The sequence below is a fragment of the Canis aureus genome, chromosome 6 (assembly GCF_053574225.1).
Source record: "Canis aureus isolate CA01 chromosome 6, VMU_Caureus_v.1.0, whole genome shotgun sequence".
Taxonomy (NCBI): Eukaryota; Metazoa; Chordata; class Mammalia; order Carnivora; family Canidae; genus Canis; species Canis aureus.
In genome coordinates this window covers 68,693,125-68,710,609 of record NC_135616.1, presented here as the reverse complement: position 1 = coordinate 68,710,609, position 17,485 = coordinate 68,693,125, and the positions used below count along the sequence as shown (strand labels likewise).

The window sequence follows — 17,485 nt, the reverse complement described above, 5'->3', positions numbered from 1 at the left end:
TTCCTTCTGTGTCCAGACAAATCTGAAAACCCTGTGTTTATACTGAGCCTGTTGCTACGCAAATCATTAAAACACATTACAAAAATCTTTCCTTTGAGTCAGGAGGAGAACATAACGGGAAAAGAGGAATTGCTAGCAAGAGTCCCTTTGCTGAACAGAGGAGCTGGCCCAAAAGAATAGGAGAAGCAAAGCAAAGTGGAAAAAATTATGGTGGTCCCATCCCCTGAGTCATTTTAACCAAAGTGGGAAAACTAACATTTTTAAAGCCCCAAGGTAATGTATCTTACATTTTGGAGTGGGGTTAACCAACCCTGGTCTTAATCTCTTTAATTCCTATGGTTTCATGACTCATCTTCCATCTGTCTACTAGTGTGTTCTTTGTATCAGCTTTTTCGCACTTCTGTAAGAATATCCAGAGATTTTTTTTCCCCCATGTTTGTGTTCTCCTGTGAGTGTCCTCCTTTTGGTATCTTTTGTCTTCTTGTTCAATTATCACCTAAAGGTAGGGCCTGAATTGTCCATTTCTCCTCCAATGCAATCACAGTATTTTGGCAGACGTCCTTCTCTTACAAAGAGGTTTGTTCTTCAAAAAATCATACCCAGGAGGTGAGATGAGACACAGCATGTCAAAATTAATGTCAAAAAAGAACAGAGCTGCTCAGTTTTCTAATTTAAAAAATCTGGAGCTGATAATTTTAATAAAGTCAATCACTTTTCTGAGATAGTTGACAATCAACATCATCCTCAAATTTTTGTTGTGTTGTTCCTAGTATTCTATTAAACTGCAAGTTTTCAAGAATGGCACTGAGGACAAAAAAGGAAATACACAACTGTTAAATATATCCTCCTTCCCACTGCTATGTGTCTTGATATATGTGGGTTCACATACACCCTCAAAACAACCAGACCACTAATTCTAAACTCTTTGTCCGTATTCAGAAAGAAGAAATGGCTGGGCCCTACTCATGTTATAGAACCTGTTTTATTCTCAAACAGAAGTAGCCGAACCATTACAAACATGTGTTGGGTGAAAACAAGTTTGGTTGGCTCTAGACAAAGGCTTATTTTTTAAGCACAGATGGTTGAATGGTTGCCTCCTCCAAAGGGCTGCCCACAATGAAAGACAGATTCCTATTTCTAATCTATGCAAATATCTCACTCTGCAGGGCATCACAAAGACTAACTGTTTTGTGTCAGAGGTGCAGATCCCAGGTGCTCTCGGAGATGCCAAAACACATCTCCACCTGAGATGCCTGGTAACTTGGATAACAGCGAATGGCTGAGGAGTTAGTCACTAACCCGCTCCTAATGAATGCTGCTGGGGCCTTCTGTGAAACATTCCTCTGGAATCCTGCCCTACCACCACTGCTTCTTCTTTGGCTGCTCTGCCTGGAAGACAATTTCAGTGCTCGGTTCGGACCCCAAAGCTTCTGAAACCTCCCGAGAAGGCTCAGATTCTCAAAGGCTCCTGATGACCATCAGTAGCATTCTTCACCTTGAGGGCAGCTCATTTACTGGTCTCTAACACCAAACCCTGCGCATTTTACAATGGTATTCCATCCAAACCAGATCTCCTTTGTACCCTATCTAGTCCATTCGCCCATAACCTGTGGTACATCTCGTGAATCACACCTGGGTCACTTCCCAAGTATATGCCATTCTCTCTTCTTTCTCCATCAATTTTCCTTTCTGTACTTTTACAATACTTTTCTCTTATTTTCTCATCTCCCCTCATTCACTTGCTCTGACATCCTTTGGCACATTCCACTTTTAGGGCCCTTCTGGAGCAAGCAACAAAAACTTCTGCAACACTGGGGGGAAAAATAAAAAATGAAAACTCACAATTCCTCACCCTAACATAGCTCCTACCTTTAAATATCCTTTGCCACAAAGAGAGGGCTGTACCTTACATCTATACAGTTTGGTTCCATGTTTAAGTGTAAAAATATCCTTCAAGTTTTCATTTCTTTGTTAGTTTTTCTGATCAAATGACAGTAACAGAGTTTGTTTCAAAATCCTGGGTTGGAAAAGATTTCATTCACTCCTTATCAAAACTCATCTGAAATGAACCAAGCTAACTGAGTAAAAGAGAAATTTTTCTTTTTTTTCTTTTTAAAAATTTTATTTATTTATTCCTGAGAAATAGAGAGAGGCAGAGACATGGGCAGAGGGAGAAACAGGCTCCTCGAGGGAAGCCCAAAATGGGACTCGATCCCAGGACCCAGGGACCACGCCCTGAGCCAAAGGCAGACACCCAACCACTGAGCCACCCAGGTGTCCTGTAAAAAAGAAATTCTAAAGAAAAAGGAAAGAAGTCCTTCCTGATCTCCAGTCTCAATAACCCCTACCATCATAATTCTTACTCTATAACTCCATTTTTGAGATTTCAACACTTTCCATTTCAGCTTATGAATGCAAATATCGACAGTGAATAATCTGGCATGAAGTTTACTTACCTGGCAAATCTAAAACTGTAAAGAGCTTTAGAGGTTAATTAATTTGCTAATTACCCAGCCTGGATAATATCAGAACCGCCTGAAGAATACTGTTTATTTTAAACAATATATTCTCCTGATTCCCAGCCCCAGACATTCCAATTCAGACTTCTGTTACAGCCCTGGAATCACATTTACAGTAAACGCTCCACATAATTATGATATAGCAAGCCCTGGTCTCTTTGAGAACTATTGATCTAGTTCAACACCCTACCCAATATAGCGGTCTCCTCTCCCAAATACCACCCTGACTATCCACTCAGTGCCACAGCACTTCCATAAACCAGAGCACTCACCCTTTTATAAGTCTGCTGTTCTACCTTTTTATGGCTTTAATTATTAGAAACAGTGTTCCTGTGTTGAATCATATAACTAAAGTCTTTCAACTCCTTGCACTTCTTTTATTACTGGCCCAAATTCTGTGCTCCAGAGCTAACACAGAATTCCCTGCCCCCAAGAGTCTTCAACTATCCAGAGGCAGCTACTGCACTCTTGCAAGTCTTCATTTTTCTAAGCTTAACCAATCTTTTTAAACTTCATAAAGCACAATTTCTGAGCCCTCACCATTTACTTCAACTGCTCTTCCTCAACAATAGACCTTACAGAAGAAGTCTGTCCAGAGTTAACACCACTTCGTTTTTTCTTACAGACTGAACTTTGCTCAGTATGCATTAATTTATAGTCCATGTTTCATCCTCGTTACCCACTGCCTTGCATTTCATAGTCTGAGAACCACAAATCAGCAAGTACTTATTAATCTAACGTTGAGTTCCTGACACTGTGTAAAGTACTCAAGGAGATCTCAGGAGCCAGTGAAAACTGTTCCATTTTGAGGAGTTAATAACTTCTTACCCAGAAAGGAACCTACATTAAGTGAAAAGACTTGAAAATGGTGTATAACATCCACCCAAGTGCTTCAAATGAGCGACACCTGAAATTTTCTGGGTCAGGCTGTGAGCTATTTCATGGCCTCTGCTGAGAGAAATACCACCTATTTCACAATAATTTTTGATTTTTAAAAAAAGAAGATGGAAACCATCACCTTCAAATGCATACAAAAATGTTTAAGTGTATTCTTGCTTTAAACATTTTAAATCTAAGAAACTAGGCGTGCAATAATCAAGTACAATACTGCTCCTTCTCAGTGTGTCACTAGCATTGCTTCCCAAGTACTTTGAATGCCATCATTCAAGTAAAAGCTAAAAAAACAGAGGGTTAATATAATTCCCTTTATTACCATAAAGAACCATTTGATGAGGATGGAAAATTCATATTTTAATGGAAAACTCTTACCAGTAAGTGAACTGTACTAATACCAACCAACACCAGCTTCTTCATTCACGGAACTGCAGAACTTTAGAAACATTTGCAAACCCCTCACTTTACAGATAAGGGAAAAGCATCATTTCAAAGACGGTCGGTGCTTTCTTCCAAGCATACAGCCAATGAGCAAGAGGGTAGGGTCAATCCCAGGTCTCCTCTCTACCAATGGCTTCCTGTCTCTTCTTATGTAACTGAGGATGAGCAATACTCTCCCTTCTCAATGTCCTCCTCAATTCTGCTCCCATCTTCTTTAGCTACCTTCTCAATCCTCAAAATCCAAATTCTGATGCTACATTTCGCTTGGGAGCTTTTTAAGGGGAAAAGTAGACCAAACAAGTATTAGGTTGTTAATTCTTTATTAAATTCTAGCACATCTATTTTACCCAGGGTCTCCAACTTATACTTCCATGCTGCTAGACATCATATTTTACTGCCTCAGGATGATTACCTTACTAGCATCATAGGGGAACCACTGGAGTTATTAGCACCATGCATTCAAACTTCAATTTTAAAGCTACAAAAGAACCTGGTAAGCAATCCGCAGCTACTCCACCCTCTCCCCCACTACACACACCTACACATACACATCCCTAAATCAACCTGCTCATCTACTTCATCTGAAGCCTCACAGTTAATCCACACCCTTATACGGAACACAGGAAAAAATGCACTTACCTTGTGGCCTCTTGCTGAAGCCATGACACATTTGGCACATAGAACATGACTCCAAAGAAAAGCAGAGGCTCATTAGCAAATTTGTCCAGATGTTTCTTCAGAGGTTTCTCCAGCTCCACCCATCGTGCTTGCTGGCTCTTGCTGAGAAACCAAAGGCCAAAGTAGTGCGTCTAGATAAAAGGGTAAAGTAACATCAGTGTATGCTTTATAAGGGGTACCCCCAAGACTGAAAGGGAATACAAGACTCCAGCACCTTATGTCATATTTGGTTTCCCAGCTCATACACAATGATCCAGCTTTTGCTTTCTAACTTTGGGACAAGCTAAAAGAAACCACATGCACACAATCCACACTGAGTGTCCGACGCGGTATTTATACCCACGGTTACTGGGTACATGTGGGTACCGACGCACCTATGTTTGGTAAGGGGGTGGGTGCAAAGTGGGGACAGTGTTGGCTGTTCTCCTAGGCTCCCAAGGCTGGCTTTCCCGTGCCTTCTGAATGCCTCACCATCTCACGTGGAACATGCTGGCAGCGGCAAACACAGTTCTTGCACCTGCTGCAAAGTAAGTTATGACTCAACTCCTAAGACAAAACCTTCTGCCAGCTGAAAGCCTCCACATTGTAGAATATTTCCATACAGTACCAGATTTTAACAGAAAACTGATTCACTCTTTTTGAGTTTTAATGAAGTACTTTCAAAAACATCGGCCTCCACCACTTCATTATACATGAACTGCAGCAAATCTCTCCCCCACATCAAGCTCTGAGAATGGAAGGATGTCTTCACAGCTGCCACAGGAGCCCCTGGTGGCTGTTCTTGGCAGATTATGGTGGGATTTGATAGATGAAAGTGAGATTTTCACCCTTAGACTTGAAGCCTCAACCAGTTTAGTTTTGAACAACGTGCTAAATGATTAAAACAGGTACTTTTATGCATCCAATCCTGTCTTTATATTAATTCGTGCTAGGATTTCAGGATTAGCACAACAATCGCCAAAAAATAAATCACTGCTTTTGAAATATTCTTTTATATTTCAATTATAGCTTAGAACTGTTTACAGCACACCTGGAAACCTGCCTTCAAAAGAATGTTTTCATTACAATGTTTAATTTCCAAAGGCATTCTTGTGTCCGTGTTGGCACTCCAGCTGGCTGTCTCCTCAACGATACCGCACATCAATCCCTGCCACAACTCTACCAAAAGCTATTATAAAAGTTTTGACTCTGACTTCACTAGGAAACCAGACATAGCCTTGTCGACTTAAAGCTACCGACCCACATACTCTGCAGGGTATTTTCAAGTGCATGTGCTTTCAGATGACAACAATGACTTTATCAGCTTTGCTCCATGATGTTCTAAGGGACAAGTTCACAGGGGGAACCTAGGCATTTCTTGAGCAGCAAAATGCCAACAAACAGAGCCAAGGTTCTATTTCCATCAACTTGGACGAACTGCTTGAGTGAATTCTGACCCTATGGTTCACTTTCCAGCTGCGGTGAGTCTGTTAGTTGTTCCAATGTGATGGATGACGCAGGGGAAATGAGACGTGGCTGAAGAGAAAGAAAATAGGCTGCGAAAGTCTGTGCATCTCCCAGTGCTTGCACTCACTGCCTTAATAACTCCAGACAAGTTGCTGAGCCTCCAGAGTGTCAGAGCTTTCTCATCTGTAAGATGGGGTGATGCTTATGGCCATCGCCCACAGGCTGCAAGGGGCATAAATGAGATCATGTCTCGAACCGTGCACACGACGCATGTTAAGTAACTACTTCAGTCATGGTACTTTTCTGTCGCTGCTACTGTCATCATCATCATCACCGTCATTACCATCGTCATCAGTAAATGAAAGAAGGCAAGAATCGTTTTCGCCAGCACTCCTGGCATATCTATGAACCATAGAATTAGAAAACAGAGGTTATCTGGAAATAAATGAGAAAAAGCAGGCAAAAGTGGAAGCTGGGAGGCCTAGAAATAATATAAAAACCTAAAAGGTTTAAGGAAAAAAAATTTACAAAACAGTGCCTCCCTTAAGATTTTCTTTAGAGGCTTACTGGTATTTATGGGACATTGGAACATCACCCCGATCGTGTCCTAAGGGATCTATGAGGCAGGCTTAAGCTAACCTTAAAATGAGGTAATTTGGGACTTAATTAACTGTCTGAAAAGGGTACAAGGCAGCTCTGCATTCTACTGAATTGCTGTATGGAGCACAGCATCTTGGGTAGCTAGGAGTGAGTTTGCATAGAATAAATGAGGTAATATATGTAAACAGTAACATGCTATGTAATACTTATTTTCATTGGAAAAGAGCCCTTTTATAAAAAGCCTGGGTGGAGAAAGGGAGGAGAAGCTTTGCAGCTGCTTAAACAGGCCAACCATGATTTATTACCTTTCACTAAAAGCAGTTCTGACATTTGGGGGTATAACTTTATGATCCATACTTCATTCAAATTACAACATTCACTTGATTCAGCAACACTCGTAGAACGGGTCCACCTTAACTGCATCAACATTCTACGATCAACTCTGCCCCCCAAAAAGGTTTTTTAAATTTTTACTAGCCTGTGCTTTGAAGGCTAGTATTTTAAATTTCCTCCTCTCATTCCCACCTACCTGATCATTAAATCAGACCTGATCTTCCCCCAAAAAAACACCCTGAGAAGGAATGTTCTAGGGGGTACACAGATACACGCATGCGTACAGTGAACAGGAGAAAGAGATACAAGAGAAATCAAGGTAATAGTCTTGAGCCAAGGAATGCCTGAGTGGTTGAGTGTCTGCCTTGGTTCAGGTCATGATCCTGGGGTCCTGGGATGGAGTCCTACATCAGGTTCCCTGCGGGGAGCCTGCTTCTTCCTCTGCCTGTGTCTCTGCCTCTGTGTCTCTCATGAATAAATAAATGAAATCTTAAAAAAAAAAATCGTCTTGAGCCATAATCAATAGTACAGAGCTGGGAACAAACACATAAACCTCTTCTACTGCAAAAACCTAATGCATGGCGTAAGATGTTTTTGTTGCTGCCATACGGCATTTTCCAGAAGACACAATATCTGAGTGACCCACTATGCATTTAAAAATAATGCAGTAGGGATCCCTGGGTGGCTCAGTGGTTTAGCACCTGCCTTCAGCCCGGGGCGTGGTCCTGGAGACCCGGGATTGAGTCCCACATCAGGCTTCCTGAATGGAGCCTGCTTCTCCCTCTGCCTGTGTCTCTGCCCCCCCCCCTCTCTCTCTCTCTGTGTGTGTGTCTCTCATGAATAAATAAATCTTTAAAAAGAAATAAAAACAAAAACAATGCAATAATTACACTCCTCCTCAAGAAATGGGGTGTCCAGCACGAGGCAGAATTGAGAGGCAGATAACCTGGAAGACCCAGTTCCTACCTACATGGCCAGAATAACCTAATTTTAGAGATGCCGAATTCGGTTATCTAGTGGGAAAGAAAATCCACTTATGAGATGCCCATGCCCACACCACATTGTAAAGCTACGCCCAAAGTTAACTTCCTCCTTTTCCACCCTACAACTCCCACCATTCTTCTGCTGGCTAGCTATATCCCTACCCTGGAGTATTCAACAGAGGAGAAAGACCCCATCCTTCAAGTTTCTGATGCAGCATGAGTTTATCTTGCCATGTCTCCACCGTGGCTCCCAAGAAATGGCATCAGCAGCTAACCCCTCACTTAAGCTAACATGTGCACCAATCAACTTCCTCTGTATTAGCCAAGGGACCACTAATGCCATCAGGCCCAGCCGAGACCACACAAGGCTGGTTCATAATTGACTTGCCAACTTAAACTCCTGCTGAATCCTGAAAGCTGAGCTCCCCTGTTAACCATTGCCACATGGTTCAGGAGAATGTGGTAGGGTGATTCCAAATAGAAGCTGTCTCCTCCCTAACCAAAAAGATCCCATCGTACTGCCCAGGTAAATACTCCAGGCACTTTTTATTTCTCCCTGCAGCTCTAAACATAAGCCAGGTCCAGCTAATCCTCATAATACCTATGAGTGAGCTATAAATCCCATTTCATTTCTCTAGTTTTCTCTAGAAAACAGGCAGGTCTGGTGCTTTGAGTTCTGCAATGAGCTCACTGCAATGAAAAAAGAGACAGAAGAACCAGTTCCCAGGGAAAGGAACCACATCTCTGAATCAGTGACAAAAAATGCACTAGTGAGAAACAGTGTAAGGAGAGACACCCTAACATGACATTTCCATAGAGGTAGTTTCCCGGTCTAATTGGAGTTTTTCATTTTAACAGAGGAAGCAGAAATGTATGCATGCACTCAAAAATATGCTAGTTTCTTCAGCGGCAGATTGGTGTGTGAATACTTTAGTGCCAAAATAAGGTCCCTCTTCAGGGACCTTAGAAAAAGATTCTAGTGAATAAGGGCCTTTAAAGATAGTTTGAGTTGTGGTTTGTTTGTTCATTTACCTGTAAAGATGGTGGTATCCCCCACATGAGCTATTATTAATAGGGAAAGATTTTTTTGAGGATTTTGTTTTTCCAGTTTTGCGACCACTGGCACAGCTTTAATGCTATTTGCAAGGGTTACAGATGCAGCCTTGGCAATTACCAGGGATTAAAGCCACGATCTTATCTCAAGCATTTTGAAGAGTTAATCATCCAGAAGCAAAAGTTTAAAATATCTTGCATTATGTTGTAATAGGTTGCCTGTCATAGCCAGTGCTTAGGTTGTAAATTAAGGAACAGAGAGTTGGTATGCCTCCACATAAAATAGACGGGAATTACATGCAAGCATTAAAACTTTCACTGAGGCATGGAAAATGCTTCAAAAGATGACTATAAGCAGACTCTGAAACAGCACTTCATGCCATTTCATTCCAATGGCTTTGGAAAATAAACCACTCTACATGAGTTGGACGATCGTAATGAACAACTTGTCTGTGATCCACCTCTACTCTGGGCAGTTCTGGGATTTCCATAACTGACACGTCTATAATTAACAACTGCCCCATCTTCATTTCCCTAGCCTATCTTTCATAAAAGTATCGGAAAAGAAATTGTAGAGTAACACAGACCCAAGAAGCAAACCTCATAGCCGGGGGGGGGGGGGTGGGGGGGTGGGGGGCTCACTCTTCTGAGGTTATACAGCTCACTCAAAATATCCAGAAAGATGAAGACTGTAGGGGAAATTATTTCACCTACAATCTATGTAGAAAACAGACACTGGTGCCAGTTTGCCTCACAGAACTGACATTATGCTAACAAGGTCTCAAGTCATAATCTTTACAAAGACAAAAAAGCAATATAACATTCAAAGACCAGAGATCTCCCAGCAGTCTACTCTTCAGCTGATTCTTGCTTAGTGGTGATTTTAGTCCTGTGCAGATACAAACACAGATGGATATGGTGAGGCTCTTGCTCTCAAATACAGCAAATTCCACTATTATCAGACAGGCCAGGAAACAAGGTATTCCATTTAACCTATGAGTTAACCTATGGCATTTCCATAGGAGTAGTTTCCCGGTCTAATTCCTCTCCTGATAGCATGGTATGTTACCAATGCCCAGAAGATTAGCATAAAATCAAACCACAGAAATATCTTTAATGTAAGTTAGCTTAAGCTAGTTAAGATTTGGTACCTTTATAAACTCTAGCCATTATGAAAACAGCAAAATGCAGGACATTTCTACTGTAGCCCATAGCTTGCGATAAATCACCTTTCAGTTAAAACAAAAATACAAATTTGCAAAAGGAAAAGGGGATAAATCTGAGGATCATCACCTACCCTATGGAATGGTTAGGGATTTTTTTTAAGCCTCCTTTAGAAATCAGGGCTCTTTTAACCTGCCTTAGGAGAGGTCTGATAATTATCAAATTCACCATTCCCAAGAGTAGATTTTCTTTTTTTTTAATAATAAATTTATTTTTTATTGGTGTTCAATTTGCCAACATACAGAATAACACCCAGTGCTCATCCCGTCAAGTGCACCCCTCAGTGCCAGTCACCCATTCACCCCCACCCCCCACCCTCTTCCCCTTCCACCACCCCTAGTTCGTTTCCCAGAGTTAGGAGTCTTCATGTTCTGTCTCCCTTTCTGATATTTCCTACCCATTTCTTCTCCCTTCCCCTCTATTCCCTTTCACTATTATTTATATTCCCCAAATGAATGAGAACATATAATGTTTGTCCTTCTCCGATTGACTTACTTCACTCAGCATAACACCCTCCAGTTCCATCCACGTTGAAGCAAATGGTGGGTATTTGTCATTTCTAATGGCTGAGGAATATTCCATTGTATACATAGACCACATCTTCTTTATCCATTCATCTTTTGATGGACACTGAGGCTCCTTCCACAGTTTGGCTATCGTGGCCATTGCTGCTATAAACATCGGGGTGCAGGTGTCCCGGCGTTTCATTTCATCTGTATCTTTGGGGTAAATCCGCAACAGTGCAATTGCTGGGTCGTAGGGCAGGTCTATTTTTAACTCTTTGAGGAACCTCCACACAGTTTTCCAGAGTGGCTGCACCAGTTCACATTCCCACCAACAGTGCAAGAGGGTTCCCCTTTCTCCACATCCTCTCCAACATTTGTAGTTTCCTGCTTTGTTAATTTTCCCCATTCTCACTGGTGTGAGGTGGTATCTCATTGTGGTTTTGATTTGTATTTCCCTGATGGCAAGTGATGCGGAGCATTTTCTCATGTGCTTGTTGGCCATGTCTATGTCTTCCTCTGTGAGATTTCTCTTCATGTCTTTTGCCCATTTCATGATTGGATTGTTTGTTTCTTTGGTGTTGAGTTTAATAAGTTCTTTATAGATCTTGGAAACTAGCCCTTTATCTGATAGGTCATTTGCAAATATCTTCTCCCATTCTGTAGGTTGTCTTTTAGTTTTGTTGACTGTATCCTTTGCTGTGCAAAAGCTTCTTATCTTGATGAAGTCCCAATAGTTCATTTTTGCTTTTGTTTCTTTTGCCTTCGTGGATGTGTCATGCAAGAAGTTACTGTGGCCGAGTTCAAAAAGGGTGTTGCCTGTGTTCTCCTCTAGGATTTTGATGGAATCTTGTCTCACATTTAGATCTTTCATCCATTTGAGTTTATCTTTGTGTATGGTGTAAGAGAGTGGTCTAGTTTCATTCTTCTGCAGGTGGATGTCCAATTTTCTAATAAAGCAATGGTTCTCTGTCTTGAATAAAGTTTAGCCACGAAGGTACCTTTGTGGAAATTTTTTATCCCTCCTCCATTTATTATCTTTTATTTTATTTTTTTAAAAGATTTTATTTATTTATTTATTCATGAAAGACACAGAGAGAGAGAGAGGCAGAGACACAGGCAGAGGGAGAAGCAGGCTCCATGCAGGGAGCCCAATGTGGGACTTGATCCCAGGACTCCAGGATCACGCCCTGGGCCAATGGCAGGCGCTAAACCGCTGAGCCACCCAGGGATTCCCCATTTATTATCTTTTAATTAAAAGTAGAGTCAGGAGTATCCCTAAAGGAAATAATCTAGCCTATTTCTACATTTTACTGGAATTCTTCATATTCCAATAAAGTTCTTAATATTCCTTATTACTATTAACATGGCCTTCTTACTTTTCTAAGAAGAGTACTGTTACTAGAAATATAATGTAAGTCACATATTTAATTTTAAATTTTCTAACAGCTACATTAAAAAAGTACAGGAAAGTGAAATTAATCTTAATAAATCTTATTTAAAATAACATTCAAGGGGAATCCCGGGGTGGCTCAGCGGTTTAGCACCTGCCTCCGGCACAGGGCGTGATCCTGGGGTCCTGGGATCGAGTCCCACATCGGGCTCCCTGCATGGAGCCTGCTTCTCCCTCTGCCTGTGTCTCTGCCTCTCTCTGTCTCTCTCTGTGTCTTTCATGAATAAATAAATAAAACCTTTAAAAAATAAATAAATAAATAAACTACATTCAAAATCGCATGGTTTCAACATGTAACTAATACAAGTGACTCAAGAGATATTTTAACTTTTTTCATACTACATCTTTGAAATCTGATATGTGTTTATACTAACTGCAAAGTTAGTTCTCAGTTCAAAGTAGCCACATTTCAAGTGTTTTGTGGCCACATGCGGCCAGTGGCTATAATATTGGAGAATACAATCTTAACTCTTTAAGAAACTGAAAGATTTTGGCTCAATGCATGATCACAGTTTCTAACAATTCAAGCCATCTAAAAATGAAACAGGCAAACTTATAAAATGGTAAGAGCCCACTTTTTGGAAGTATGCGGCAGGATCTAGACCACATGGTGCCTCACCAAGGGGACTGCCATATTGAGTGCTTCCTATGTGCCAAGTTCTATGTAACAGTGGCAACTTTGCAGAAACTAACTCTTTTAATCCTCCCAATAAGTCCTGAAGGTTACTATTACCATTTCCATTTATTTATAGATGAGGACACTGAGGCACAGAGCATTTAAGTAACTATCCAAGATTACATAGGTAATAAGTGGCAGAGGCAGGACTCAAATTCAAGCAGCTTGGTCTAGGCTCACATTCATAGCCATAAACCCTGGTGCTTCTCCAGGCCTTTGTTTTTTACATATGAGAGTTAGTCACAAGACACACTGTTTTAACTATTTCTCTCTTAACTTAGGTCAGTGATTTTCAAACTGTATTGGAAGATAGGAAGGGTACAAGGAGATGGGGTTCCAGACATCCAACCCCTCTGCAAACACAATAGCTCCATTTTATAGATTGAAGTTCCACCTAGGATCTCATTTGAAGAGAAGGGTGACATCCATTAATCCAAACATGTTTTAACTATTATCAGAATTCTTTTTTTTTTTTTGTAGTTTTATGATTTTATTAAGACAAATACGACACGCACATAAGCTGTCTATTCATTTTCTTCCCTGAGCAGCCTGGCATGGGATTGGTGACTCTGATGGCCAGCTGGGCTGCTCTTTCCACAGCGGCTTTGGGTTCTTGGAGGATACATTGTGAGCCCTCTCTGCACAGTAAGATTCATTGCACATCAGCAGCACTTCAAGCTCCTTGACATTGTGAATGAGGAACTTTCAGAAGCCCCTGGGCACCATGTGCTCTGTTTTCTTGTTGCTCCCGTAACCCATGTTGAGCATCAAGATCTGGCCCTTGAATCTTCTGTGCACCCTACTGTCAATGTCTCTGGGTTTTTGCCAGTTGCACTTAATTTTGACACATCATTCTGACTGGTGCCAGATGAACTTCTTGGTCCTCTTTAATGATCTTGGGCTCCACCAGAGGTCTGAGGGAGGCCATGATGCCCAGTAACAGATGGCTGTCACCTCCACAGGCAGCAGTGAGGAAGAAATATTATCAGAATTCTAATTTTCTGAGCCTCTACATTTTAAGTGTCTTCCTCAATAAGAATTCCTGGGGCACCTGGGTGGCTCAGTCAGTTAAGCGTCTGCCTTCAGCTCAGGTCATAATTCCAGGGTCCTGGGATCAAGCCCTGCACTGGGCTCCCTGCTCATTGGGGAGTCTGCTTCTCCCTCTCCCCTGGCTTGTGCTCTCTCTCTTAAATAAATAAATAAGTAAAATCTAAAAAAAAAAAAAAAAAAAAAAGAGTTCCTAGCCAGAAATTCATACCTACTTTGTTTTTCTGAACTTAAAACAATTTTTAAAAATTTGTTTTCCCTAAGGAGTCCATTTGATTTCTTCTTGCCAGCACTATTGCTAGGTCCAGCCGGCTAGCACATCTGTCCCTCCTGTTACCCCAATCCTCATTCTCTTTCTGCTATTTGGTACTTTTCCTAAAATGCAAGGTGTTCATGGTCACACTCCGCCTTGAAACCCTTAGATGTATTCCCATCTCATGGCAGCATTTTATTCTCCAGGCAATTCAAAGAGGATTTAACAGAAGGCTAAAATAATTGTGAAACACTGAGTTCAACACCTTTTTAAAAAGTAGCATTTATGAGGGTGTTTCCCAAAGCATTTTACCACAGCTCCTTTTCTACCACTACACATGCACCCCTGGGAATTCGAACAGTAGAGTCAGGCTGCCTGGGTGGGAGCCAGCCCAGTCACGGCCAGCAGGTCACCCTGTGCTGTGGTATCCCTGTCTGTAGCATGGAGACAGCTAGAGGAGCCATCTCACAGAGCTAAGAGAATTAGATGAATTGACATAGGGAGGGTGCTCAGCACAATACGTGGTGCATTAAAAGGTAAGGGTTATTTTAATTATTTTTGTGACACAGTTTAGAAACAGAATCCAGTTGAAACTCCCTAGCCAGAGACATCAAACCCTTCAAAAGCAGACTCCCGTCTGCCTTTCTACATTCCTACCCTCCCTGCCATGACCCCTCCACATACACACACACACACACACACACACACACACACACACAAGATCAGTGCAAAATGAACTCTGCCCATCCCTGAAAATTCCATGGGCTGTCCTGTTTCTTTACCTCAGCATGGGCTATTCCCTTTGCTTTGTTTCTTGTTTGTCCTATTCTCTAAATTCCAGAGTCTCTGGGAGCAGGGACCCTCTCCTATTCAGCTTCCCTCAGGGACGACTGTATTTGCTGATCCTATGAGCCAGGGCCTGGGTTCTCTAGATGCCATTCAAAATGTCAGCACATCAGGACGTTCAAAACCAAATGTGAGGGACGCCTGGGTGGCTCAGCGGTTGAGCGTCTGCCTTTGGCTCAGGTCGTGGTCCTGGGGTCCCGGGATCGAGTCCCACATCGGGCTCCCTGCAGGGAGCCTCCTTCTCCTTCTGCCTGTGTCTCTGCCTCTCTTTCTGTGTCTCTCATGAATAAATAAATAAAATCTTAAAAAAAAAAAAAAAACCAACAACAACAAAACCAAACGTGACTCCCAAAAAGTCTACCATATGGATACATGTCATTACACATTTGTCAGAACCCACAGAATGTACAACACCAAGAGTGAACCTTAATGTAAACTACGGATCTGGGTGATAATGATGTGTTAATGCGGGTTCATCAACTGTAACAAATGTTCTGCGCTGGTGTAGGGGATGGCGTGGGAGTGGGGAGCAGGAAGTGTGTGGAACTCTCTGCTTTCCATTCAGTTGTGCTATAAAGCTAAAACTGCTTTAAGAAATAAAACCAAAGGGACGCCTGGGTGGCTCAGCAGTTGAGCTCCTGCCTTCAGCCCAGGGCATGATCCTGGAGACCGAGGATCGAGTTTGAGTTCCACGTTGGGCTCCCAGCATGGAGTCTGCTTCTCCCTCTGCCTGTGTCTCAGCCTCTCTCTCTGTGTCTCTCATGAACAAATAAGTAAAATCTTTAAAAAAAAGAAAAAAGAAAAGAAAAGAAAGAAAACCAAAGTCTAAAATGATCAAACGAAGTGGCAAAACACAAATAATTAATGTAGATCAAAAATTAAATCAAAATTAATTTTCCTTTCCTAATATAAAGCTCTTCTAGAGTCTAAGATAAATCTAGCCTCCAGAACACCTCTCATGGAGAAGCCAGATATCCACAATTATCTGGTTTCCAAGCTTTAAGACAGACTAAACATTTTGCTATAGTTTAGACGGATTTTCACTTTCCTTTCTCAAGCTCCATCAGCTCTATTTGGAAAATGACCTGAATACAAAGAAAGTCAAGTGAGTAAAGCAGACCCTATGTTGATCCCCTCCTCCTCCTGCTTCTGGGAGAATGCATTCCTCCTTGAGGTGTGAATGTGCAAGTGAAGAACAGAGGAGAAGATTGCTTGATCTCCTCCTTTAGTTTGAAAGTAGCTATAGTATTGTTTCACAAAAGGCCGTACCTTCAATGTCATCTGTCACAGAACAAAAGCATACAATTAAAAAAAGAAAGTGACTGGCTCTAATGTGGATGCACCCATTTAGAGCATGTCAAAATAAAGCCAGCGTTAAATGTCAACCCCACCTTAGCATTAGAAGATCAATCACCCTGCAACACACACTTGACAGTAGAATCTGGACTTCACTGCTTTATCCTTTGTGACAACACAGTTGTGAGCTAATCCGGGTTTGACCTTTGCCCTCTCCCTGAGAGAAACAATAGTCTGCAGAGAGTAATTATTGCCCTATACTTCTCCAAACCCACCTCCGCTTGCACCTTAGACTCTAGCTCTACCTGGGGATTCACAGAGATGCCTTCTCCACCCCCAAAAGGGCGCCTGCCCTTTTGAGTCCTTGGATTTTCAAAAATCCAATTCCCCATGCCCTGGATGGCCTTGCTTTCTTTTCCACCTGCTGAAGTCCTATGCATCCTTCAAGTCCCCATGCAGAGAGTGAAGGCTCTGTTCATCTTTCACCGAACACCCTCTCCCCCTCCCAGGGCCGTAGTGGTCGGCGGTGCAGACTGTGTACTGCACAATACTAAGAAGAGCTGTTGCCTTTCAGGCCTGCCCCTGCACTGCAGGTTAGCATGGACAGCATTCAATCTGAACTGCTTATTTAAATGCCGGATTCCCTTACTCACCTGTGCATCTCTTGAACCAAAATTATACCCTATTTATCTTCATTCATCAAGTCCTAACATAGTACCCTGGCACGCTGCGGTCGCCCAAGCTTTTTTTCAATCAAAAATCTTTTAAGACACTAAAACTGGGACAATTACAAATTATTCGATGCAGCACTAGGCATTTTCTATACTATTTACAACAGTCCATAAGACAAGTAAGGTGAGTACCATTATTCCCATTTTACACGTGAGAAAACTGATGCCCAGAGAAGGGCAGTGACTTTTCCAAGCACACCTACTAAGTGACAGAATGATAATTTAAACCCAATTCCCAGACACAGAAGACTGAGACTGTGACTACTTAATAAGCACATGCGATAGTGCCCCCTGATGCATGCAAAGAATAGTTACTTTAATGTGAGTTACTGAGAATACTCCAAAGTGGAACTAACTGCATATCTTTTTAAACAATCTTTTAAAGCTTTTAGACCAGTCGTCTAAACAACCAATCTTCACTATTAAGGTTTTTCCTTTATGCCCACGCATATATTTACATATGTACACCCAAAGGTGCTACCAAGAAGCAAAAAGGGACCAGCTCTCAA

The 17,485-nt window shown here is 41.8% G+C and overlaps 1 protein-coding gene across 3 annotated transcripts in view; it reads right to left on the bottom strand.

The window, feature by feature from the left end:
• The window catches only part of PTPN14 (protein tyrosine phosphatase non-receptor type 14), a 180,134-nt gene that overhangs the window by 91,356 nt on the left and 71,293 nt on the right, over positions 1–17,485 (bottom strand). For all 3 annotated transcript variants that reach the window (XM_077902127.1, XM_077902125.1, XM_077902126.1), the window contains exon 3: positions 4,494–4,663. In XM_077902127.1, the coding sequence (XP_077758253.1) occupies positions 4,494–4,663 (170 nt within the window). The remainder of the gene's footprint in view (positions 1–4,493; positions 4,664–17,485) is intronic.